The 27,186-nt window shown below is 41.7% G+C and overlaps 1 protein-coding gene across 1 annotated transcript in view; it reads right to left on the bottom strand.

Annotated features, from left to right (window-relative positions):
- The window catches only part of SMAD6 (SMAD family member 6), a 62,992-nt gene that overhangs the window by 22,553 nt on the left and 13,253 nt on the right, over window positions 1-27,186 (bottom strand). The window contains exon 2 of the mRNA XM_073653453.1: window positions 6,642-6,698. Coding sequence (XP_073509554.1) covers window positions 6,642-6,698 — 57 coding nt within the window. The remainder of the gene's footprint in view (window positions 1-6,641; window positions 6,699-27,186) is intronic.

Here is a 27,186-nt window from a genome sequence, read left to right as displayed (position 1 = left end):
AATCCACACAGGTAAAGAAATCAAAGTATAGATGTCCATAAATTAAGTTATGTGTAATAATGAAAAATGACACGGAAAAAGTATTGAACACGCTTACTGAAATTTATTTAATACTTCGTTCAAAAGCCCTTATTGGTGATGACAGCTTCAAGACGCTTCCTGTATGGAGAAACTAGTCGCATGCATTGCTCAGGTGTGATTTTGGCCCATTCTTCCACACAAACACTCTTCAAATCCTGAAGGTCCCGTGGGCTCCTTCTATGAACTCTGAGCTTTAGTTCCTTGCATACATTTTCTATTGGATTCATGTCAGGTGATTAGCTGGGCCATTTTAGCAGCTTTATTTTCTTTTTCTGAAACCAATCGAGAGTTTTCTAGGCTGTGTGTTTAGGACCAATGTCTTGCTGAAATGTCCACCCTAGTTTCAGCTTCATTATCCTGGTAGATAGCAGATTTGTATCAAGAATGTCTTGGTACATTTGTTCATTCATATGAAGTTTGTCAGTGCCATATTTTGAAAATCAGTACCACACCATGATGTTCCCACCTTCAAAATTCACTGTTGGTACGGTGTTTTTGGGGTTATATGCAGTGCATTTTGGCATCCAAAAATGGTATTATGGCATCCAAAGAGTTCAAATTTGGTCTCATTTGACCAGACTATATTCTCCCAGTATTTCACAGGCTTGTCTAAATGTTGTTGAGCAAACGTTAAACATGCTAGAACATGCTTTTTTTTCAGCAATGGAGTTTTTCATGGTGAGCCTGCATACAGGCCAAGGAGGTTGAGTGCATTATTTACTGGTTTCTTTGAAACAATTGTACCTGCTGATTCCAGGTCTTTCCGTAGCTCTGCATAGGTGGATCTTGGATCTGTAACCAATGCCATCAGTATGTTTTGTAACTACAAGGTTGTGAAGGTATTGAGACAGCTCACTGATTTTACCCATCACGAGATGTTTCTTGTGTGGCACCTTGGTAATGAGACACCTTTTTATAGGCCATCAGTTGAACCAGCTGATATTGTTTTTCACTAAGTGGCAGGATTGCTTCCAATTACTGATCGATTTCATCTGGTGTCATGACTTTCAGTGGCTTTTTGCACCTCTCTTTCTTCATGTGTTCAATGCTTTTTCGTGTGTCAATTCGAATTTTTACACAACTTCATTTATGGACATCTATGTTATGATTTCTTTGCCTGTGTGGATTGGATGGGTTGTTACCGACATCTGATGAGAATGTCATGTCAATAGCACCTTCAGAAATATATTTACTTAGAAAATTGGTGACTTGTTCAATACTTATTTCACATGCTGTGTGTGTGTGTGTGTATTACACACACACACACACACACGTGTATGTATATATTTTTTTATAGAAATGTTGCAAAAGATAGGAAAAACAGCGCACATAGTAAATACCAGGTCCCACAATCAGTCTGACTCACCTTCTGAGGTTGTGTGAGTCACAACCAACTGTGAAGCACCTGTCAGATGGCCGCTGCAGGAGACCCCACTGATCAGTAAACAAATGAGAGGAGATAAGAAGCACTGATCCTCCCCGCTGGTCAAGAGACACACAAGGATTAATGATAAACCAAAACTTTCTTTATTACTTGGCCTACGCGTTTCGTGGCTACACTGCGAGCCCTGAGGAAGTGGCAGTGTAGCCATGAAACGCGTAGGCCAAGTAATAAAGAAAGTTTTGGTTTATCATTAATCCTTGTGTCTCTGGACCAGCACGGAGGATCAGCCCGGCTTCTTATCTCCTCTCATTTGTTTATAGAAATGTTGTCAGACGCTCATCTTCGTGTGTAAAATGATGTGCTGAAGACAATATGGAAATTGAATTGTATGGGGTTATTAATGATTGTCTCCATACAGTTTGCAATGGTCCAATAAATTAAACAGGTAGCCATCGACTTTTTACATAAGCAATTGATTACCATTGTGGGCAGAAATCTGTGTAAAAGCACCCATACCGGTACAGTCACTGACAACTTGGAGCATGTCAGAAGTGCCACCAATTACAGAGTGATGCTACTACAAGGCGCATTTACATTTTTTGACCGGGATGCCGATAACATGGAATAGAGGAATGATTGATTCAGTCTTATAATTTTTTTTTAAGGAGCTGATTAACATCCCAATATTTATATCATACGATTAGTCAATTGTCCAGTGTACAGGGACCCTAAAATGCTTTTTTGAGATTTTAAAGAAGCTTTTAATATTGATAAATGTAGCTAAAAACTTGAAAATTAACAAAACGGTAATCTAATTATACTAGTTATATGGATTTCCCATACTGATAGTAGCCACTCACCAATATACAATAATGTTTTGACTTTAAGAAGTCTGCATGGACATCAAATAATACAGATGTGATTGTGACAGTCGGGATAATCATATCTCATGGACATCATGTTATTAAAGAAGGACGAGGGACAGACAGCTACTGGTATTGTGGAAGCGGCACAGAATTACTAAAGCAAGTATTACAAATTGTCTTATTTTCAAGCCACTAAGGGTGGGGAAACACAATGATTTTGGCAGCAATCGGTCACACGACAAAAGATCGCTATGTGCTGCTGCTACATTACAGCATAATGCAGGTGAATGGGGTCACATTGCTATCCCTAGGGTAGTATGACAAATGGCCGCAGTACCTATAAGGGTCACAGTGCGACTCCATTCTCAACCATCACGCTGAATATAGCAGCGGTTCATAGCAATCTTTGGCCGTGCAACCTGTATTGTGGCCAAGTCATCATGTAGCCCCAGTTTTAAAGGGAATCTGTCACCCCCTGGCACTTATCTGACCACTAATATGGGCATGCAGGTGATAGAAATATAAATCTATTCCTACCTGTATGCCTCATATTAGAGGTCTTATTGCTGTGAAATGTCTTTTAATTCCTACAAGTTTCTGATGTGTTCCCATCCCGGGGCCCGCAAGAAATCTTGCCTCCTTTCTGAATTATGTTTCCCCCCTCCCCCACACGTTAGTGCCCTGTGACGTGCAGTCGCTGCAGCCAAATCCCGCGCACTTCACCTTTTCCGCAAGGCGCACTTTCTTCCGTGCCCCGGGATGGGAACCCAGCAGAAACTTGTAGGAATAAAAAGACATTTCACAGCAACAAGACGTCTAATATGAGGCATACAGGTAGGAATAGATTTACATTTCTATCACCTGTATGCCCATATTAGAGGTCAGGTAAGTGCCAGGGGGAAAAACTCCAGCATATTCTCCAAGTCTCATTCATATGATGCAGAAAAAATAAATCTGTGGTGTAAAGTGACCTGCAGAGTAGATTTTCAATCCACACTATGTCAATTTATGTTGCAGATTTCAAATTTTGCCTTTAAAGGATTCTACTGCAAAAATACGTGAATTTTCTGATCATCAGCTTAGGTGTAAAATGAGGTTTGGTCAAAACACTAAAATATTTCCAGATATTATGGATTTAACTAATAATGCACTCAAATACTGGCTGGTAATGGAGATGATCCCCCCCACCCAATAGCCCTCTCACACTGCCCAGTGTATTACAAGTCCAGCAGCCATCCTTCCTCTGGCTGATTTGTTTGGCTAATGGAGACAGAGCAATTAGTTTAGTGAAATAATGGAAATAATATTTACACAAGGAGTAAATACGGAATTTTGGGAGGTTGGACATTTGTCAAACGGACACAGTTTACAATAGAACATTAGATGTTTGCTGAAGAGAGTAGAGAGAGCACTCTCACCGCTCTGTTTAGGAAAAGAATACCGCCTAATTAATTTGGGAACACGGTTTAGATTATACTTCTAGATCTTGCAACCTCCGGTAGCAAGAAATCAACTAAAAGTCTGTGTGTCTGCGTGGTAGTCGCAACATCTGCACACAACGAACAGAAGGATCACTTCAGATGCATCAGGGCAGATTTATCAATGGAGAAAATAATGATGTAATACACAATCAGAATAGAATTACATAGGATGGCATTTATCCTAAAATCCATATTCGGAACCCATAAAACGCTTTACAAGACAAACAAAAGCATTTTATTCCGTGCTGAGGTCTAACAGGTGTGCCCCCGCTGGGGAATACAGAGCGTGCCTTACTGCCTGCTCCAACCAGACTATCTGCTCACAGGTACACCAGTATTGTTAGAGCTGCCCAAGTACTTCTTAAAAAGAACCTGTCATGATGACAAACCCCTTCAAAACCCGTCAGGACGTGCCTCTGCTGATGTCTACTAGTATGAATAAGGTACCACATGACCACATCCACGGCTCATTTACAATGAAAGGAAATTAGTATGGGTAAATGCTACCAGAGTGGTGCACAGGCGCTTAAGTTCAATATTAACAATTAAGTTCAATATTAACACGGGTCCATGCAAAGAGAATGCACAAGGGAGGTAATCTCTAAAAGGAGTTGTCCACCTTCAGGGAAGTGGACCCCAAATGCTGTTAAATATCTAATGTAACAAAGACAGAAGTTACTCGTCCTTCCAGGGTCTTGTGACGGCGGCCTCCCGCTGCTCCAATCTCAGTGTTTTGGCTGCACCGGTAACGTCACGTCGACATCACGCGTCATCGCTATTGCCAATCACTGAGCTCAGCAGCTCCTGCAGTCTACCTACCGCCTTTACATTGGGTGATCGGATGTATTATTCCAGCATAAAAATCACTGATATTGGTAGCTCATTGTTCTGTGTAAACATGGAATGTGCGGCCAATAAAATGACGCAATTTGGTGTTCACATTGATCTGTGTAAACGAGTCATTAAAGTAGAGCTGCTCAACTTATATGTAGTCAATCTGCGGTCATTAATGGGATAGATCACCCAGTCTAAATGCACCTATAACCTAGATAATACTCAGTGTTCCCTCTATAAAAATGGTACAGGACACAATAACTTGTAGAATGGCCAGAAACTTCTATCAAAATATACAGGATACAATCCTGACTGACACTTCCAATGGTAAGGTAGGATAATAACTGAATGCAAACGTGAAATCTGGCTGATCAATCTCCAGCCGAGTATCTGACAGCCGCACAGATGATATATATTGTAGGTGGATAAGCCAGCATTCTCATCAATATCCACTACTGGACCATACAATAAACAGAATGCTTGCACAGATATCAGAAATGGGCCTATTACCTGAGGGGCTCACAGAATACCACTTATGGCTGTTCTGTCTATAATACATCACTGACTGTGTTTTTAGACCATGACTGCAGCGTTAGGCGACATTCACTAATGGACGGTTCCACTCCAACCTCATCAGCCCAAGGTACAGGGCTCCGGTGAGCGAGTTCAAGATGGACAACCTCGTTATAACGCTGACTAAATAAACATGGGGCCACTTCTGGGAATTTCTACACCTAACGTCTTCTCCAAAAGGAAAAGCTACCTCCCATAGAAATGCCACCGGTAGATTAGTGTAACGTTTGTATTTGTCATCAAATAAGAACTAGGGCCCTAAACATGTAAGCATGCATTACTTAGCCTCTTCACGAGTGGAGGATTTGACATTTTTTTCTTTTGCACTTTGTTTTTTTTTTTTCCCCTTCTTCCAAGAACCATAACTTTATTTGTCAATAGACATAATCACATTAGGGCTTGTTTTTCCTGGACAAGTTTTAGTTTGTAGTTTTGAATGACCCCATTCACTTTACTACTAGTACTGAAAAATGGGAAAAAATTCCAAGTGTGGTAAAATGGTAAGAAACCATATGGCGTGAATTTATATCGTTACAGAGGGGGTTAGAGAAAACCACAAGCCACTGCCAAAACACCACTGGCAACGCCTCTCGGCAAAGAGAAAAAAAAAGATTGAAGGACAGTCGGGATACCATGTACCCGACTGTACCATGTAGGATTATTGGTGGAATTGGATGAAATGTAGCTAGTATGGCCAGTAGGTCACTGCACAGATATATCAATTCATGCAATATGGAGGTGAGAAGATTTGTATGAAACAAAAAAGAACGGATTTATCCTTGATAATGCTACATAATACAAATTGAAAACGTTCTTTAAAAGAAGATTTATCTAATGCGAAGAAATAAAAAATGGATTTCCTAAACTTCCAAGTTCTCCGATGCACCGGCCTCGCATGATGTGATCTGTGTGGAGCACAGGTGACATCTCACCAGCCCGGCTAAACACAAGCCAAGTTTCAGATCCCAGAGGGTAAGGAGATTTGCACAGCTCCGGATCATGGACAGAGAGCGTTGACCTGGACCGTTGAGCAGAATTGTCTCTATTCCTCACAGTATATTAAGGACTGTAGCCAGCATAGAATCTATAAGGCCGATTTCACACATCAGACATCCACGGTACAAGAACAGGCCGTGATGTCCAGATCAGTTGTTGGCCTGTAGACCCGAACTAGGCATATATACGAGGCTACTGAGCTCAGGTCATTAGAGCCACAGCTGAGGATGAGGAAATTCGTGCACACAAGCCCACACTGTCCCACCTATCACAGCAGGGCCATTGTCAATCGTCTCCAAAATTGCTATTGAACAATTCCAACAGTGTGCAATGTACATTCATTTTCTAAAGCCCTGATCTAAGCACCGACAGTGATGACCATAGAAGACGACAAAAAAGAACCATGAATAACTTGTGCATACTCACCCAGAGGTTTTTGCTCAAATTTTGGAGACAGACGTGAATATGGGGGTGGAGGAGATTCTGAAAGAAATAGAAACAAAACGTCAATTTTATAAGACGCGCACACACAAAAAAAAAAAAAACTTTGCTAAGCAATAAAATTCTGTAGTTCATTATATTTTTTGCAGCATTTTTACAGCTATACCATCTTGACACTAAACTGTCAGGTCCAGTGGCAGGTGTCCACCATGGTCAAGTTGGACATACATGAAATGACCCCAACAAAAAACTCAGGCGCCGATTGCATCTGTTCCGCAGACTTTAATATCCTGGTTGGTCAGCAGCACATCCACTTATTCAGAATGTAAAAGGGATTCAGATCAATGACACTGAATGTTTGTATAAACACATGTTAAAGTAATGAAAATGAGCACGGTTCAGTCACTCAGAGTGGTGCCCCCGCCCCCTGACTGAAATCAAATGCTGGCGGGAAGAATAAAGTTCATTTGCTCCCCGTTGCTTTCGGCTGCGTGCAGGCGCCGGGCAGCATAATATCGCTGTTAACCTGCAGATTAACCGCATATCTGTGGGTTTACAACGTTATTTCTGGTGACAAGTTCCCTTTAATTTATTGGCACTTGGTGCCTGATTTAAATTGTCAATACAAAAATTTGAAAGAGTTATATTAAAATTGGTTATTCACTATTACTACTATTATATCCCCCACACCTAAGAAAAACAACAAGTATTTATTAGGTCTTCCAGGGCTAGAGTGACATTATTATGCCATGTACGCACCAATATTAACAAGCGACTGCCAACATGCTGCAGTTATCACATTTCCTACGGATATCTGAATTTTCTCCAAAAAGAAGTGTGAGTGAATCTGCCCTCCAATTGGCTGCAGGGCTCAAGTGGCATAACAATGTCAAGTGAGCACTGGGAGACTTGGAGCCAACATCACTGAAACATGGGCCGGTGTATGTGTGGGGAGGTGGAGCGAGTACCTGTTATTTTTATTATACACTGGGGAATAGAGTATTTAAAGGAAATCTGTCAGCAGGATTTCACCTACCAAACTCTTTTCTATGTGCATGTAGCTCTTTCAAAGACAATCCAGCAATACCTTTACATGGCTGGTCCGCTACTCCATCACTGAGAAATCAATGTTTGAAGTAATATGCAAATGAGGCTGAAGAACTATTGTAGATCTGAAGCCTCTGCCATTCCGCCTAGTGTCACCTCCTCCTGCTTGACTGACAATCTCTATGCTGTGTGACTTCAGGCAAAGGCAAAGGAGACCTCAGTCAAGCAGAAGGAGGCTGCTCTGGGTGGGGAATAGAGCTGGAGTGACAGAGGCTTCAGCCTCATTTGCATATATATACAAAAAACAGTAGTTTTTCAGTAACGGTGGAACAGATTGACCATGTAAATATATTGCTGGTCTTGTCTTTGAAAAAACTACGTGAAAATATAAATAGCTTGGGGTGCGAAATCCTGCTGACAGATTCCCTTTGTGAAGGTGTTGTCTGACTAATGGACAGCACCTTTAAAAAATATTGTCATTCGCCCAGAGCCACAATAGTCCCCTTGCACTATTACGTATGACCCAACGCAGCCCCAATACGGCGATGCAGATGCCACTTTTTTAGTGTCAGCACCATTTCACAGTTGTCACAGACATATATAGATGTATGAAAATCCCAGAGACGGCAGCAATTATGTGAGACTTATTCTTTGGAGTTGCAAAATGGAAGCTTTATAAAATGCAGAAAAGACGGAATGAACTGTATGAAGAGAAGGAAAAAAAACACCACAAGAGTGAGGAGAATGGGGGCAGGGTTTGGTCTGTCTCCTCCAGCTCGTTACAGAGAAGAATTTTTTTTTTCCTCTGAAAGAGACGAGATGCCATTTCCTAGGATAGAGTGGCTGAATGAGAGCAGGAGGGGAGGGAAGGGGGGTGGTGGTGACTGCAGCTTTAAGAAAGCAGCTGTAATTGGCGAGATCTCCAGATAAACAGTCATTCTGGCGCCAGCAAAAAAGCAAACTCTGTATTATCACCACTCCTACTCCTCAACAGCAGAGGGACCTCCTCAGGAAAGCTGCGCTGAGAGTGATCTGATTTCAAAGAGAAAGCAGCCAGACCAAATAAACTTCAAACTCCCTGATTCCTGGACTCCTCTACTCCCCATTAGAGAGGACTCGACCTCATAAAACCATTACAGAGAAGAATGGCTTCATCCCACTGTCTGCACTCAGCACACAGCCGCTAATTCTACTTTCTACAGTCCCCATTCCTTAAGCCCCCGTCTCACATAGCGATATCGCTGCTGAGTCACGGTTTTGGTGACTCACCAGCGACCTCACCAGCGATGTCGCTGTGTGTGACACTTTGCAACGATCAGGCCCCTGCTGTGAGGTCGCTGATCGTTGCAAAGTGTCCTGGACCATTTTTTGGTCGTTGGCCTCCCGCTGGCCAGCACACATCGCTGTGTGTGACCAGCGGGACCAACGATCTGGCTGGTAACTATGGTAAACATCGGGTTACTAGGGGCACGCGCGCACTTAGTAACCCGCTGTTTACCATGGATACCACTCTGCTACGGTGCACGGAGGCTCCAGCGCACCGTAGCAGAGTGGTATCCATGGTAAACAGCGGGTTACTAGGGGCACACGCGCACTTAGTAACCCGATGTTTACCATAGTTACCAGCCTGCTCCTGCTTGCAGCAGGCTGGTAACGGGAGCAGGACATCGTGGAACGATTCTTTCCACGATATCGCTGCTCCCCTGATCGCTGGTGAGCCTGCCTGTTTGACAGCTCACCAGCGATGTATTAGCGATGCAGCAACGATCCCTGACAGGTCGTATCGTTGTCGGGATCGCTGCTGCATCGCTTAGTGTGACGGGGCCCTTACTGTCTGCATTAATATTTGCAACAGCATCAACATGAATTAACATGCGCTTCATTAACACAAGGGGCAGTTGTCCAAGAAGTCACATTTACAGTTTGGAAAACATTAAAAGTTTCACTTATCGCCATGGAAACTCAACGTTAATGTAAATTTTGTACCATAAAACCTACAATGTCATCTGATAACCAGGAAGGAAGATTGACGATGGCAAAGACCAACTAAAAGCACATTCTTGGAACTCATGCGCACAACCATATTATACAATCTACAGATCCAAGTAAAGGCAATCGTTCTGCAATGTGCCCACACACGGACAATGTGCCACACACACCGTATTACAGAGAATACCGTGCCACATGACCGCACCGGACAGTGGCAGACATGAGGTTGTTGTACCCAGAATTATGTCCTAAGAGTAGAATGAACGATCACATGTATAAAAAGCAAAAGCAGCTTCTTTCCCAGAAACAACTCCACTCTTGTTCATCGGCTGTGACGAGTATCCCAGTTCTTCCCAAGTTTCTTGACTGGAATGGAGTTGTGATGCCATTCATAGCCAATGGTCAAAATAGCCACGATTTCCTAATCTCAGACAACCAGCTTAAAAAAACATGGTGTAAAAACTGATCCCAATAAAGTGACCTATTCTCATTACATTCAGTACACAAATACAAAAACATTTAGCAGGAACCGACGCACACTAAATCAGAAGTACTAATCGGCCAATGAAGAGCTTGTACGTGCCAAGGTGGCTACTGTAGTGTGACTACACCTGTATCTCAAGGGCTCAAATACCGAAGAGGAAGTTTCCAAATACCGAGGAGGAAGTTTCCAAATACCAAGGAGGAAGTTTCCAAATACCGAGGAGGAAGTTTCCAAATACCGAGGAGGAAGTTTCCAAATACCGAGGAGGAAGTTTCCAAATACCGAGGAGGAAGTTTCCAAATACCGAGGAGGAAGTTTCCTGGCAGAACACAAGAGAACAGTCCAAACAGCAAGTAGCAGTTTATCAAAACAACGCAAAACCCAATTATTTGTAATTGGTCTCTGCAACAGGCCTGAGGTTACGTTCAGATTATGAGTTTTTGGACACTTTTAGGGTATGTTCATATATTGCGGGTTTTTTAAATTAAAAGCTTTTTACAGTACTAGCTAAAGCTATGATATTTCAGAAATCTCATGCACATGAATACTGCTTTCTTTTTTCCTGACTGAATTGGAAAACTACAGCATGTCAATTCTTTTAGCATTTTTTCACCATAGAAAGCAAATGAGAGTGCAAAAACGCTTCTTTTTTGTTGAAACTAATATTATTAAACATGCACTGTAGACAAATTACACAATTTGCTCAAAAAAGGCTGCAGAAAAAAAAAAAAACAGCATGTGAACATAGCCTTGGGCTTCGCGAAGAACAGGGCATCTTACAGCTCCAGCTGAAAGAAGATGCAGCAAAAACACACCAAAAGCTCAACGTGGGAACGTAGCCGAAAATGTACAGTCTCACAATCACAATGTTACACTAAGAACCTCATGTTCTGATTTGTATATTTTTGTTTAGCCACAATAAATCAAATGTACAAGTTTTGGATGTGCGGCCCTTGTCTTTTTCTACAGCTATGGAATATCCTGAATATAAAGTCAAAGCCCAGAATGAACAATTTTGCACAGAATGTGACCAAACAATGGAGTATAAAGGGAGAATGCCCACAAGTAGTGGATATGCTGCAGATATTTCGTCCAGATTTGTGCATGCAAAACTTACAGCAAATTACAGCACCAGCAGAGTGAGTGAGATTTTGCAAGACCCTGCAAAAAAATAATACATTTTGTGTGGAAGTTGCCATGCAGGATGGGTTTTAAATAAACAGGATTTCAATTCTCTCTGTGGATTTTCATCGTGGGTTTCACCCTTTGAATGACGCAACAGATTTCTTCTATCACGTATGGATGTAGTGTAACCCCTTAGGAGTACGTGCACACAAGTTGCATTTCCTATGAAAATCACTAGTATTTTCGCTGAGTAAACACTGCGGATATACCACAGATTCCAAACTATTCATGGCAAATATCTGCAGCATAAATTGACAGGTTTCAGGTCAACATTGTGAGTTCTCTGCTTTGTATCTCATCCACAACTTGGGTACAATAATGCAATACACAGAGGACGGTCCAATGAGCAGTGTATCCATGATCCGTGATCAGACCCTAAAAGTGCAAAGCTGATAAATCACCACTATAAATGAATGGGTAACAAAGCCACTCAACTAACGTCCATATACTGTAAAAAGACATTTGGAGAGGGGTCATCCAGGTAGGATGGACCTGAGCACTACTAGAAGCAATTTTCCCTGATCTCTGGCAGAGGAAGCAACTGTTGAGAAGTTAAATGTTCTATATTTTGTAGCTGGCACAGCTATGGGGGCGATGTCTGCGGCTGGCACTGTTGCTTACAGTGGGCATTCCTCTTTCTCCTGCAGTTAGGAAGTCTGATACAGGAATAGTACCAACAACTCTCAAACACCTTCTTAAAAATATCTGGGAAGGGCAAAAGTAACATATACTGAATGAATTGAGTGATAGAAATGACTCACAAGTACCATAATTGCTACATTTTTTCTGCACCAGAGTTTTGGCAGGAAAAACGCTGGGTACAATACAAGCATTTTTATTTCTGTTGGTTTTTCACCCATTTATTTGATTGGGTGATTTTAAGCACCAAATACGCTACACAAAATACATAGTAAACACACTGCAAATACACCACTTGCGACTATTCCCTAACACAGCAACTTCAAGCCAATAGCAGTACAGGTAGCAAGCTCCTTCTCCTGTCTGCTTTTAGAAGATAGGAGCATACCCCCTACACCCGTGTCTGAGCCCCACACGCATCGTTGGTCGCCTGCTATTCAACAAATGCCGCTCAACAGACCCAAAGATCCCCCCAGAAAAGAAACAAGTATTCTGTACGCTCTGATTCTTCATAACACCGAGCGCCTACCCTCCCCCTGCCAGCTCACACTCCATCAGCAGTTTACAGGGGGGCAATGCCTTTTACAGGATATCACAGCACTCGCATTAAATTCCAGTGCAATATTTGTTACAGGAGAGTTCTCCAAAGTGAAGGTTACAGCTTCTAAAGCTGGAAATACACAACTGCTGAGGCAAAGCAGACAAAAGGCATTGTGGCCTCTATAAAGGAACACACAAATAATAATTACATTTGGCATTCTGAAAAACAAAATGTTTCTATTGTGTCTGCCTCAGACCTAAAAATGCTACAAAAACCTCAGCAACCACCACAAGGCAAAAATTACACTGATATAATTGAAGAAACCCAGGCCTCTCGGAATTGTATGGAACTTTCCACGCAGCAAAATGAGCCGCTGGATGTAATCTTCTCCCAGAATTAAGAAAGGCTGTGGTGCTGCGTCCATGGCAGAAATATCTGTGCTTTGTGCGGTCTCCCCAAAAATACAGAGGCTCAAAAAGGACAGAGATTAAGGACCCAATTCATCAAAGTGTTTTCATCGGAAACTCGCGTAAAACACCTTGAAATGTTGCAATATTTTTATGTAGTTCAAAGCAGGAACTTTTTTCTATTTTATGCTTGTCCCGGCCAGCTGGAGCACGATAAGGGGTGACCGATGCCCACCCAGCAAATGCACCAGAGCTTACGCCGCTTTTGTTGCATAAATTACGTTAGAAATGTACTGTCCCTGACTGGAGTAACATTTCAGGAAGAGGCACATAGCTGTGGTAAGATGTGCCCAATTCATTAAAGGGGTTGTCCAGTTCAAAATTGATAAGTCTGCAGTTACTCTGTGCTGGGGGGATTCATAAGTCTGCAGTCACACAGAGTGACTGCAGACTTATTGATTTGGACCGGACAACCCCTTTAAGACTGGCGTGCACAACATCGATCTTAATGAATCGGGCCTTTTGTCTTTAAATCTGTAGTACTGTGTAATGTCACAGGAAGGATTAGATTGCAAACTTGTAGTATTTTGGGCTATACTATTACTATAGACACACACCAGAGGAGGGCAAGTGTCTTCACGGCATCTGAATGGCGAAATTCAAGTTGTGCAACACTTTCCTACAATTTAAGTAAATTAGAAAAAGTTGTGCAGCATCTGCTTTCCCATTAACTTCTATAAAGTTTAATAGTTCCACAGACGGCTCATTTTGGATCAAAAGCTGAATCAAGATGCATCTTCTGTGCCTCTACCTGCTGCAGAACTCCTGAGATGTACAAATAGTGCAATTCTATGTACTTTCATAGTAGGGTCTGTTACACCAACGTTGTGCAAAGTTATAGTGTAGCCATAGCTCCTGCACACAACTGGATTACGGATCTGTTCTGTAAAACGTTGATATCCCCACATAAATCCTTACTGTATCTACAAAGTTTTTTGCTCCTAGGGATCCAAACATAGTGAATTACAAACAAAGGGAAAGTAGCTGAACCAGATGATTTTGGAAAAATCATCAACTATTTCACGTGTCTCCACTCTCATCCAACAGCAGATGACGGCTGTACAAAAAAAATCGGGCATGTTGGATTTAAACATGCCTTTGTGGGAATGATCCTTTAAAAGATTAAAGGGTTATTCCCCAGATTCCTAGTTTTCCAGTCTCCATAGAGTATTGTAGGAGAAAGTCGAGAGTTGTATTTGTAGATTTCTGGCACTCACATTGACAATGAATGGAACTGTCGGATAGGGAACTTGCTATTTTGCGAATAACTAAGAACAGGTATATCGTACAGGTGTGCAACAGTAGACCCCCTTTAAATATTTTTATATGGCATAAAATAAAAAGTAATGAATGAAGTGAAAACTGAAGTCTAATAAGTCCTGTCCATTACAAAAAGTAGTAAAATGCTTGTTCAACTGGTGTGTCCATCCGATACTGTGCCTACGAATATTCTTGACATGGGATGGGTCATAAGCCTTGTGGCAGCAACTGGACAAGTAGTTCCTAAAAATGGAGAGATGCTGGAAGTACAAATCCAAACCATAAAAGTACTATGTGTCCCCACATGCCTGGAAAGTGTCAAGCATAAAAAGGTTATCATACTGTTTACTCATGACAGGCCTGTGATGTTTCCCACTAAAGACCTGTTTCTATATGTAATTACACTAGTGGCCCCAGGCAGGGAATGCAAAGCTAGTCCTGCGAAGATAAGGAATCCAGAAACCAGTAACCCCTTCTGTGCCAACAGGGAAGAAACCTTCATTTTCTTTCCTTTTTTTTTCCACATTGCTTTATGTACAGCCGTGGCCAAAAGTTTTGAGACTTGACACAAATTTTGCAGCTTCAGTGTTTTTAGATCTTTTATAGTCAGATGTTTTTATGGTTACTGAAGTACAATTATAAGCATTTCATTTTACTGACAAATACACCAAGTTTATGCAAAGACTCAACATTTACAGTGTTGACCCTTATCAGTCATTAGAGTTTATCATACTTTTGGGCTTTTGCTTGTCCACCAACTTTTGAGGATTGCTCACATGTTCTCAATGGGATTGAGAGCTGGGGAGTTTGCTGGCCATGGAGCCAAAATTTCAATGGTTTATTCAACAATCCACTTAATTATCATTTTTGCCTTGTGACATGGTGCTCCATCATGCTGGAAAAAGCATTGTTGATCACCAAAATGCTCCTAGTTCCATAAGGGGAGAAGTTGCTCTTGGAGGATGGTTACATACCATTCTTTAATCATGGCAGTGTTCTTAGGTAAAATTGTGAGGAAGCCTACTCTATTGAATGAACAACACACACACACACACACACACACACACACAGCTTTACTGTGAAGTCCCAGTATTTGTGAAGCTCTGTACTGGTGTTGAACAGATCGCGTCAAATCCTCTTGTAAAAGAAGGTCCTGCCTTTTGCTCGACTTTCTTCGGCGATCTGAAGCCTTCTTCACAGCAATTGAACCTCTCTTTGAAGGTCTTTAGGATGTGATAAATGGTTGAGTTAGGGGCAATGTCCTTGCCTGTAAAGCCCTTTTTATGCAAAACATTGATGACAGCAAGTATTTCTTTAGATGTAACCATAGTTAACAGAAGATGATCATGATTTCAAGCATCAGCCCCCTTTTTAAATCAACCAGTCTGCTCTTACAATTTAATCAGTATGACAGAGCGAGATCAGATGTCTTGTCCTCTGTAACACTTTCTCCTGTGCCAATGAGAAGATCGCTGAAATTATGTAAGCAGGTTATTTTATGGCAGGGCTGAAAATCAGTTGAGGTAGTTTTTCTGTGATTAATTTAATTTTATGGCAAGAAGTGAATGCAATATTTTGCAATTCATCTGATCACTCTTCATAATCTAAAGTTTATGCAAATTGCCCCTATAAAAACTGAAGATGTGTCAGTCTCAAAACTTTTGGCCATGACTGTAAAAAAAAACAAAAAACATCCCTATAGGCTGCATTTATATAGAGAGAGTATAGCAATGATCTGCTGGCATTAAGGCAGCAGCAAATTTCAAGTTTTCTCACCATAAACAGTCCATGAAAACAGAACGGAGATCATCAAAAGGGAACAAGTATATACAATAAGAACTTCTGATGATCTACAATGATGTACAAATATGAGTCACGTGGTATATATACTGCTATATGTAAATAGTGTGCAAAACCTGAGGGGACACTTTTGCAGTGCATGCGCTCTGTTGAGATGTGGTTGGGGGAAGTACACCGTGTTTCATTGTGGCACGTGCCAGATGGCACCAGAGTGGCCCTGTATAGACATAGGACATTCTGGACTGTGGGATAACAATCAAAAAAGGACGTGGTTCAAGACAAAACAATATGAATCTTCATGGGAACAGAATTATTAACCTATTTCCTTACAGTGTAAGGATTGGGTGGCAGTTAAGGGGCAGAAAATGTTATTACAAGGTCCTGTTTTCTCCCCCTTTCCATTACAGTATAAAGTAATATATAGTTTTTGATGGTCAGTGGTGGGACTGTTTGTGTAGTTTGTGAAAGTGGTGGGGTTTGTCGTTTCTTCCTTAATATTACTCTTTTGTACTTCACTTTTATGTTTGTTTTTTATATGAACATCTTTACAGCTCAGCAAGGAGGAAATGGAGCAACCAGACAAACGGCAGGGATAATCTGGGGCTGCTAAGGCCAAGTTCACATTTCCAGACCAGATCAGTTGAATTACTGATACAAACTGACCCCATTGATTATCATGGAGTATATTGCAGTTCCATTTTTAAAATAAAAGAAAGAGCGTTCTGCATGCTTAACTTTTTGAAGTAATAACAAAAAAAAATTTAGTCCTCTGGCTGCCATACGCATATCAGGTCACCTAACTCCGAACCTTTTAGCTAAAGAAGTAGACAAAAAAAAACTGAATAAAGTAAGGCAAAGGGATAAAAGCTTTAATAGCTGTGCTTCGTGATGTTGTCGTGGACGTTCTACTGGAAAAGCATGCACATTCTCCATGTGATTTCATATCTTGCGCTTTCACTAATTTCAAAGCTGAACTCAAATGAACTGAAAACAAAAACACACACCGTGCCCTAAACATTATTAATGACCAGTGATTAAAAAGCTAGAGAAACATTTGCTGAGCTGAAAAAATAATTAGTAGAAAATGTGCCCATGTGCCACTATCCTTACATAAATATTCCTAACCAACTATTCACAGAAAAACCATCAGTCAGTGTTTATTTTCTTAAATCAAACTTCTATAAAAATGCCATAAAAGTTTACTTTATTTGGGACCAAAGAAGAAACTTGGTGTGGATGTCAGATAGCCACGATAATAATGGTAGTAGTGACGCACAGACTTTAAAGGGGGTGTACATTACTTATAAAAGTTCATCTTAATAGGTCCAAAGCAGGAGGGAAAAAAATAAATCTGGTTCCATTTCTCTTGCCTATATTCCCAGTCAGATATTGATAGCAGGGAACACAGTACAAAAAGTGGACGAGAGGTGAAAGGTCATATCACTGGAACAAACACTGATCCCGAACACTTGCACCACCACACCATTCTCTCTCTATGGGAATGCCTTCCATTTCCAGCAGTCTCAAAGAATGAATAGCTCTGAAGTGAAAATACTCGACCCACATTCAGATGGGGCTCTTCAGGTTTTGGGGTTGGTGCGGGTCCATGCGGTTGGACCCACAGTGATCAAGTTGTCCTAAGGCCACAGCCCCACTATCAGTATTTGGTCAGTATTTTTTTTCATCAGGAGTGGGAGCCAAAACCAGGAGTGGGTGGTAAATGCAGAATTGGTGACTTGTTTCTATTATACCTTTTCTCCGATTATTCCTCACCTGGTTTGACTCCCACTCCTGAGAAAAAATACTGACCGAATGCTGACCAAATACTGGATGGTGGCTCAGTGGTTAGCACTGCAGTGCTGGGGTCCTGGGTTCAAATCCCACCAAGGACAACATCAGCAAGGAGTTTGTATGTTCTCCCTCTGTCTTTGGCGTGTGGGAGGAAACCCACACAAACATACTGATTGGGGCTCACAATCTACATCCCCTATGGGGACAGTGCCCATAAATGTCTGTAAAGAGCTATGGAATTAATGGCGCCATTTAAGTGAGTAAAATAAATAAATAAACAGTGGGGCCAGGTACTAAGGATAAAGACTAGTGTTGAGCGAGTATGTTCTATTAACCCTTTTGCCGAGTATGCTCGGCCCGAGCTCCGAGTATTTATTACATGGGAGGAATGTCTATTTCTTACACAATCCTCACATGTAATAAAGCTGTCAAACAGCTCATCACCGAGCAGCTGTAAATACTCGGAGCTCGGCCTGAGCATACTCGGACAGAACATACTCGCTCAACCCTAATAAAGACACAAGACCTTAAGAGCTTTTTACAACAAAGTTCAACTCTTTGCTTCTCTATGACTGGAATCACATGCAGTTTCCAATCACTCAGTAAGTAACAGTCTTTCCTTAGAAGTTGCCTTCTTTTTAATTCCAAGTCTGGATTTGGCACAAAGAACGAAAAAAAGAAAAAAAAAAACACCTCACAAAACCTACTTAGGCAGTTCCAGCCTGAAGCAGACATCTCTATGCTGTGCAATAACATTTTAGATGAATGAGCACGCTACAAGGAAGAATGTTGTAAAAGTGACAGCATTTACCCTTTAGCGAGGGTAATGTGAATGCATAAATCCTTACAGCAATGACAAGACAGTTGCCATTACCAGATCGAACGTTCACAGCAACTCGATCAGTCACATGTCTCTGCATGCTCAGAGTTGTACAAAAACATAGAAAAAAAAGGACAATCATTGCATTTTATGTGACCAGTAAATACTGCACATCTGTATTCATACAGGAGATATTTGTTTTGTTGTGTTTTTTTAACCTTGGATTCACATGGAATCAGATTTAATAATCATGTTATGCTTCATTGGGTGTCTTGTTTCAGAGGCATTTCACACTAGAAGCCTCATGAGGCTGCACACCGTACCATCGGGGCTACATCGGCCGCAAATCACAGATAGCCCTGGTATGTGCAAACCTTACAGAAAACAAGGCTGATGAACTGGAGAATTATGCTATCAATGGCTGAAAAATTGGTTCCCCCATCAGCATAAATTTCTTGGAAAGTTAAAATCAGACTACTTACATATACCCAAATTTATTCTTGCAATTGAAACTGACCTAGAGCTAGGAAGATAAAAGGAGAATCTAATTTTAGGCAGATTTGTGGAGTCGGAGTCTGAATAAAATGGACTGACTCCTAAAATATATAATAAATTGGGTACAGTAGTATAATGCAGTATGTGCTGAATATTTTTCCATAAGAATTTGGGAAAGTTATGAAATGTCCTATAAAGGTTTGTTCTGTTCCTGATCTAAGGGTCTCAGTTGTTAGTCGAGATGAATCTGTGCTGCACTTTATGTACACGCTCAGTAGTGAAGATCCTCCTCAATAGAACAGAGGAAAAAGGCGCTGGGAAGGAATGCCTGCACTCATCTCAGAACTGCTAGAGTGAACAGGAAGAGAGGATTAAGGCAAGTAAATAGTTTGATTATAGTATCACAATGGTGATGAAAAGCCTGATGTTACCATTTTACTACAGTAAATTTATCACTTAAAACATGAGATGTATAAAAGGAGTCAGTAATAGAAATTGAGGAGTTGGAGTAAGAAGTTTGGCTTACTGACTCCATGGCCCTGATTCTAGGGTAAGTAGCCTGGTCACTTTTAAAAGTGACAGACTGCTCATATGCCATGCCAATATTAATAATTCTCACCCAGCATCACAGTATTGAAAAACCTCTACTACAAAAAGAAATTTTGACGGTAAAGAAGTACAAGTTCTTTTCACACAATGGGGCTGGCCATATGATCTCAGCCAGGTATGTTGGACTCTGAAACACTGCGGCATTTCAGAGATAGACATGCTTTAAAAGCCGCTGGGGACCGAGCAACAAAGGAGACTAGATGGTAGATTAAAACTAAAATAATATAAAGAGAGTGGCTAAAAACACACAGATAGGCGGGATATGAAGGAACCCATTTTCAATCCAGTAATTCGATCTTCTTCAGGTGGACAACAGAGTGGCTTTACCATTACAGATAGAGCCATAGACTTCAATATTTTTGCTTGAAGTACATCATTCCGGACCCATTAGGTGGTCCGGATAGTAGCGGCAGCAGTCCTACATTGTTATACTTATTCGTATAGCTCACAAGTAAGCATTTTTTTATTCATTCAATTAACCTCTATGCCTCATAGAATGCTACCTATGAGAGCACCCCGGTCTCTCCAATTTATTCAGTGTAATTAGTATAAACTTTATAATTGCAATAATAGTATAAAATTAATTGCATCAGAACTTTCGTTAGCTGATAATTGAAGTCATTAAACACTTTTCAATTTTGTATTGATATAAGATCAACATATCAAGCAGAACTAAAACAGTCATTGTGGGCATACATAGTGGAAGAAACTCGAGTAGTCAGACACTGCTCTATAGCCCCCCTCTCACATAGCGAGATCGCTGCTGAGTCACGGTTTTGATGACGCAACAGCGACCTCACCAGCGATGTCGTTATGTGTGACACTTTGCAGCGATCAGGCCCCTGCTGTGAGGTCGCTGATCGCTGCAAAGTGTTCTGGACCATTTTTTGGTCCTTGCCCTCCCGCTGTTCAGCACACATCGCTGTGTGTGACCAGCGATCAGGCTGGTAACCATGATAAACAGCGGGTTACTAGGGGCACACGCTCACCGTTTCCGCTCACCGTAGCAGAGTGGTAACCATGATAAACAGCGGGTTACTAAGTGTGCGTGTGCCCCTAGTAACCCGCTGTTTATCATGGCTACCAGCCTGCTCCTGCTTCAGCAGGCTGGTAACCAGGAGCAGGACATCGTGGAAAGATTCTTTCCACGATGTCGCTGCTCCCCTGATCGCTGGTGAGCCTGCCTGTTTGACAGCTCACCAGCGATCACTTAGCGACGCACCAGCGATACCGGCCAGGTCACATCGTTGTCGGGATCGCTGGTGCGTCGTTATGTGAGACGGTACCTTAAGCTGATGAGGGGCAAACACCCTGAAAAAACCTGTCTGTATAAGAGATTCTGACTCGGCATTTATCCCTCATCGTGTTGCAAGGTTCCTTAGAGCGTCGGAAATGGACTTCTAAAAAGGTTTTAAACTAGGGCTGTGGAGTCGGTAAGCCAAATCTCCGACTCCTCAATGTCCATGACACCAACTCCCTCATACATGGCTCATGTTTAAAGTGATAAATTTACTGTAGCACAGATTCATCTCAGCTAAAAGTCTAGACTCTTAGATCAGGAATAGGACAGACATTTATAGGACATTTCATAACTTTACCAAATTCTTATGAAAAAAATATTCCCCACAAACAGCATTGAACTACTGTACTCAATTTATTATATATTTTAGGAGTCGGAGTTGGTCCATTTTATAAGGACTCCACCAAAATTGGCTCCGACTCCAACTCCACAGCCCTGGTTTCAACCTCACCTAAGGTAGCGCTTGAGTTGATTTTTCGTTCTGAGAGAGCCAATTTGCATACTTTTCTCCAGTGTAAAATTGCCAATAAAACTCCATACTAGGCTAACAATCAATAAGAAGGCTAGTGTTAGAAGAACTCAAGTTTTATCAATTCAGGGCTATGGGGCTCCATACAGAATAGATAGCAGCCATCTCCCTCAACTTTCCCATACACAGGAGCACTAGCTCTGTTTGGCGTTCCGGTGTCCTCTATGAAAGACGCTGGCTGACTCCTCTGGCGGTGGTATATCTTGCAGAGAGCAAAATGGATGGGTAGCCCGAAATCAGACATGCTGGAACCTCATCTACCCTGACAGTTTGGTGGGGGCGAGTTAGGAAGCCCCCATATTCAAACTACATTATTCTATAGCAGATGTATTTTACGGTCTATGTTATACCACACGTCTACGGCTGTGTGAATAAGCCCTAAATCTGCCTATACAAGCCTATGTTCATAAGCAGATCAATCTGAAGCGAAGGATAGGTTTGCTCTCCTTGGGAAATGCATCCAATGCCACTTATAATCCCTGCTTTAGTTAGGTTCCACATATTAAAGGATTGGGCAATAGGAGCACATTCAAATGGTAGAAAAGCATACAAGTGAATATTTGACTGACTCTTGCCAAATGCCACTCCTTAAGGGGGTTTTTCATCCCTTTTTTTTTTTATTATTAAATGGAATCTGTCACCAGGTTTTTGCCCTCTAATCCAACAGCAGAATGATATAGGGGCAGATACACTGTATCCAGTGATGTGTAACTTACTGGGCTGCTTGTTGTAGTTTTGATAAAACCAGTGTTTTAGCAACAAGGACTAGTAAACCTGCTACCATGTAGTCCTCCATATTCATGAGCTCTGCATAACCCCACCACTAATTGGCAACTTTCTGTGTACACTGTGCATAAGCTGCGGATTAGTGGTGTGGGCCGGGTTATACATGCAGAGTACTACAGCCGATAACAGTGATTATATCAAAACTGCAGCAAGCAGCCCATTGAGTGACACTACGCTGGAATCAGGGTCTCTGCCTCTAAATTATGCTGCTCTTATATGGAGTAGCAAAAGTCTGGTGACAAATTCTCTTTAAACAGAGAGAATTGGTCGTGGCGGTCATTGTTCGGCACCTGACAGTTGAAGCAAACTAGGCAAAAGAGAAGAGTTAACGGTGGGGCCATCTGTAAACTGAAAGAAGGGGAGGAAAGCACATTTAAAAAGGCAACCTTATGCAGTAAAATTAGGTGGGCCAAACATGCAGATTTCAGTGAGGACCATCTATGAATGTGGACCTCCCAATTGTTCTATGCCTGATGATGTTAGGGAGGTCCTAGGCATGTTAAATTTTAACTTTCAATCATTTTGTCCTCAGGTAAAGTAAGACACCGCCATAGGTGCTTGGCAGCAAATTATTCCCTTTTCCCCATTAAAAACACATACAGAAACTACATTTCTAGATATCACCAGTACATCACTATTCCATTAATTTCCTATTGCCCCCCTTTTAACATTTAATACATACTGAATTATCTGTGTTACCTTATGTATTATTACTTAGAGGTTTTCCAGGAATACAAAGTAGAGATTAAAGGGTATGTGCACGTTAGGCATTTGTTTTACGGCAATATGTAAATAATGAATGAAGTGCCCCCTGCGCTGGCTCTTTTTCAACGTTTGGCAGTTCAGAAAATTTCTGCATCTGTTGGCAGGAAAAAAGCAGCGACAAAAGCGCACATATTTGGTGCAGATTTCTCTCCACTCGTTAATATGGGTAAAATCTGCAGCAGAAAGGCTTATAGAATTGATATGCTACAGATTAAAATCTGCACGTCACAAATAAGCAATGTGTGCTTGAGAGATCAGGATTCTCATTCACTCTGCTGGCATCGGGATTCCCTTCAGACTGTGTGACAAGAAATGCAATATGTGCACACAATCTAATTTTTTTTTTTTTTTTTAGATTCAGAATAAACTAAAGTCTACCCTATCCCTATCTAAGCAATAGGACTCTGCGAGTGCTGCAGCCTGTCCTGCCGTCTCCCCGCACGTTATAGAGGTTATGCTCGGTATTGCAGCATTGATCAAAAAAAATAATAATAAAATATCCAGCACAACTGTTACCATGTATTCAGGTTTGTAAAACAGTGTAGGGCCATAACTTGGAAGAGATTATAAGGAAGTTACTAAAAGATCAACATTTTCATTCATAAAAAACTGATGATATCACCGGGTTTCCTGCAGGCTGAGGACGGCCTAGACACGCACTTTCAAGTGCGGACTGCTTTCTCCATGTGTCTCATTTGCATTTGAAAGACCAGTGAAGGTTCACATACTGGCTATGAGGCCATACATACTGTAGTATCCTCATAGCACAGAAGTACAGGTGTGCACAATAATGCATTTATATAGGGTCAGATAACAGTTACTAGTAAGCTGGGGCCACACTCATGAGATAGCCGGCAGCGCACTCCCGACTCCGCCATACACATGTGACTCCTCTGGGAACGGCTTACCCTCCTTGGAAATAAAAGGATCAGGCGCTTACATTTAAATGTCTGACCTTCTCTCTTCTGGCTTCATCTGTTGGGGGAAAGTTGGAGCACCCCCATAAATAAAAGATGATCACCAGTCTTGCTGAAAGTGACAGGTTCAGCTTACTTTAATCCAGTGTGAATGGGGCCTTTAGGGCTCATACTCCTCTGTGTATATCATGGCCAAGTGTTATGCAATAAAACATCACATAGCACTCGGCCCAGTGTTATTCTATGGGGCAGCTCAGATCTGTGATTGTTCAGCATGCTGCAATTTGCAGTAAGACTCGGCCCGCACAAATCTAGGCGTACATGTGAAACATTGGACTGCACTCGGAGGTCATCCAATATACGTAGAGACAGGCAATGGAGGAGATTGAGAAATTACGTTCTCCGTCACCTCCACAGCTGTGCTGTGATTCTCTCAGGCGAGAGGATGGGAGCGCGGAGCACTGACACTGCTCACACTCGCAGCAGAGCAGGAGCCGAGTGTCATTAGCATATCGCATCCGATGCTATACAGTCGTGTGACTCCAGCCTTTGAAATAAAAGCATGGGGTAGGTCGGAGCCACAATTTTAAAATACAATATGTCAAATGCTTTTTTTTTTCCACCCATTATCTACTGTCAAGGGAAAGTCAGGATATGCACATTAGAGGATAGTTCAGCCCTGCCTGTAGGGTCAGCCACTATTTATCTAATGCCTAGGAGCACTTAAAAACCTGGTGATAAATTCCCTTTTGACATCTAATCTGAGAGTAGCATAATATACAGTCATGGCCAAAAGTTTTGAGAATGACACCAAAATTATATTTTCACATGATCTGCTGGCCTCTGGTTTTTATTAGTGTTTGTCTGATGTTTATATCACATACAGAAATATAATTGCAATCGTATTATGAGTACCAATAGGTTATATTGACAGTTAGAATGAGTTAATGCAGCAAGTCAATATTTGCAGTGTTGCCCCTTCTTCTTCAAGACCTCTGTAATTCTCCCTGGCATGCTCTCAATCAACTTTTGGACCAAATCCTGACTGATAGCAGTCCATTCTTGCATAATCAATGCTTGCATTTTGCCAGAATTTGTTGGTTTTTGTTTGTCCTCCCGTCTCTTAATGATTGACCACAAGTTCTCAATGGGATTAAGATCTGGGGAGTTTCCAGGCCATGGACCCAAAATCTCTATGTTTTGTTCCATGAGCCATTTAGTTATCACCTTTGCTTTATGGCAAGGTGTTCCATCATGCTGGAAAAGGCATTGTTGGGCGCCAAACTGCTCTTGGACGGCTGGGAGAAGTTGCTCTTGGAGGACATTCTGGTACCATTCTTTATTCATGGCTGTGTTTTTAGGCAAGACTGTGAGTGAGCCGATTCCCTTGGCTGAGAAGCAACCCCACACATGAATGGTTTCAGGATGCTTTACAGTTGGCATGAGACAAGACTGGTGGTAGCGCTCACCTCTTCTTCTCCGAATAAGCTGTTTTCCAGATGTCCCAAACAATCGAAAAGGGGATTCATCAGAGAAAATGACTTTGCCCCAGTCCTCAGCAGTCCACTCCCTGTACCTTTTGCAGAATATCAGTCGGTCTGATGTTTTTTCTGGAGAGAAGTGGCTTCTTTGCTACCCTCCTTGAAACCAGCCCTTGCTCAAAGAGTCTTCGCCTCACAGTGCGTGCAAAAGCACTCACACCAGCCTGATGCCATTCCTGAGCAAGCTCGGCACTGCTGGTAGTCCGATCCCGCAGCTGAAACAGTTTTAAGATACGGTCCTGGCGCTTGCTGGTCTTTCTTGGGCACCCTGGAGCCTTTTTGACAACAATGGAAGCTCTCTCCTTGAAGTTCTTGATGATGCGATAGATTGTTGACTGAGGTGCAATCTTTGTAGCTGCGATACTCTTCCCTGTTAGGCCATTTTTGTGCAGTGCAATGATGGCTGCACGTGTTTCTTTAGAGATAACCATGGTTAACTGAAGAGAAACAATAATACCAAGAACCAGCCTCCTTTTAAAGTGTCCAGTGATGTCATTCTTACTTAATCATGACTGATTGATCGCCAGCCCTGTCCTCATCAACACCCACACCTGTGTTAATGGATCAATCACGAAAACGATGTTAGCTGCTCCTTTTAAGGCAGGACTGCAATGATGTTGAAATGTGTTTTGGGGGTTAAAGTTCATTTTCTGGGCAAATATTGACTTTGCAAGTACAGTAATTGCTGTTAAGCTGATCACTCTTTGACATTCAGGAGTATATGCAAATTGCCATTACAAAAAATGAAGCAGTAAACTTTGGAAAAATTACTATTTGTCTCATTCTCAATACTTTTGGCCATGACTGTAGAGTCAAAGATCCTGATTCCAGCAATGTGTCACTTACTGGGATGCTTGATGTAGCTTTAATAATCTCCTTCTGATAAAACAGTGATTTTATCATCACTAGAGGACTAGTAAATCTGCTGCTATGTACTCCTCCATATTTGTGAGTGCTTTAAAACTCCAGCCCCATCACTGATTGGCAGCTTTGTGTATACTGTGCATAGGCAGAAAGCTGCCAAACAGTGGTGTGGGTGGGATTATTCAGAACTCAGCACTCCGAGAACTGGAAGATCTACAGGAGAGAAAAGGGACTTTATCAAAACTGCAGCAAACAGTCCAGTAAGTGACACATTGCTGAAATCAGGCTCTGTACCTACATCATGCTGCTCTCAGATGGGGAAGCAAAGTCCTGGAAACATATTCCCTTTAATGGAAAGCATGATATGCCTCTGTAGCAATCATTGATAGACTGCCTATATACTAAAAGGTATTACACAACATTCCCCACCAATTTACATACTACACAACCACTTACTAAACACCAGGAATGGAGCTAACCATGCAGGCTAGAGCACTACACAAATCAAAGCCTAGACGTCAGGAAAAGAAAAAAATCCAATAACAGCCATAGTAAGGCCCAGTCATTACAAGGTACCTGCCCAGCTCCAGCTTGCACTACAGCACATGCATAGGGTGATACTGTACTCATCAGTCCTATAAATAGGATTTATAATAGATTGCCTTTAAGTAACCTTATTGATCTGCAGATCATTATATTGC

Source organism: Phyllobates terribilis, unplaced genomic scaffold, assembly GCF_046119375.1.
Source record: "Phyllobates terribilis strain yellow unplaced genomic scaffold, ASM4611937v1 Scaffold_11__3_contigs__length_659146591, whole genome shotgun sequence".
NCBI classification, from domain to species: domain Eukaryota; kingdom Metazoa; phylum Chordata; class Amphibia; order Anura; family Dendrobatidae; genus Phyllobates; species Phyllobates terribilis.
The sequence above is the reverse complement of the archived record's forward strand: the minus strand, read 5'-3'. Positions and strand labels throughout refer to the sequence as shown.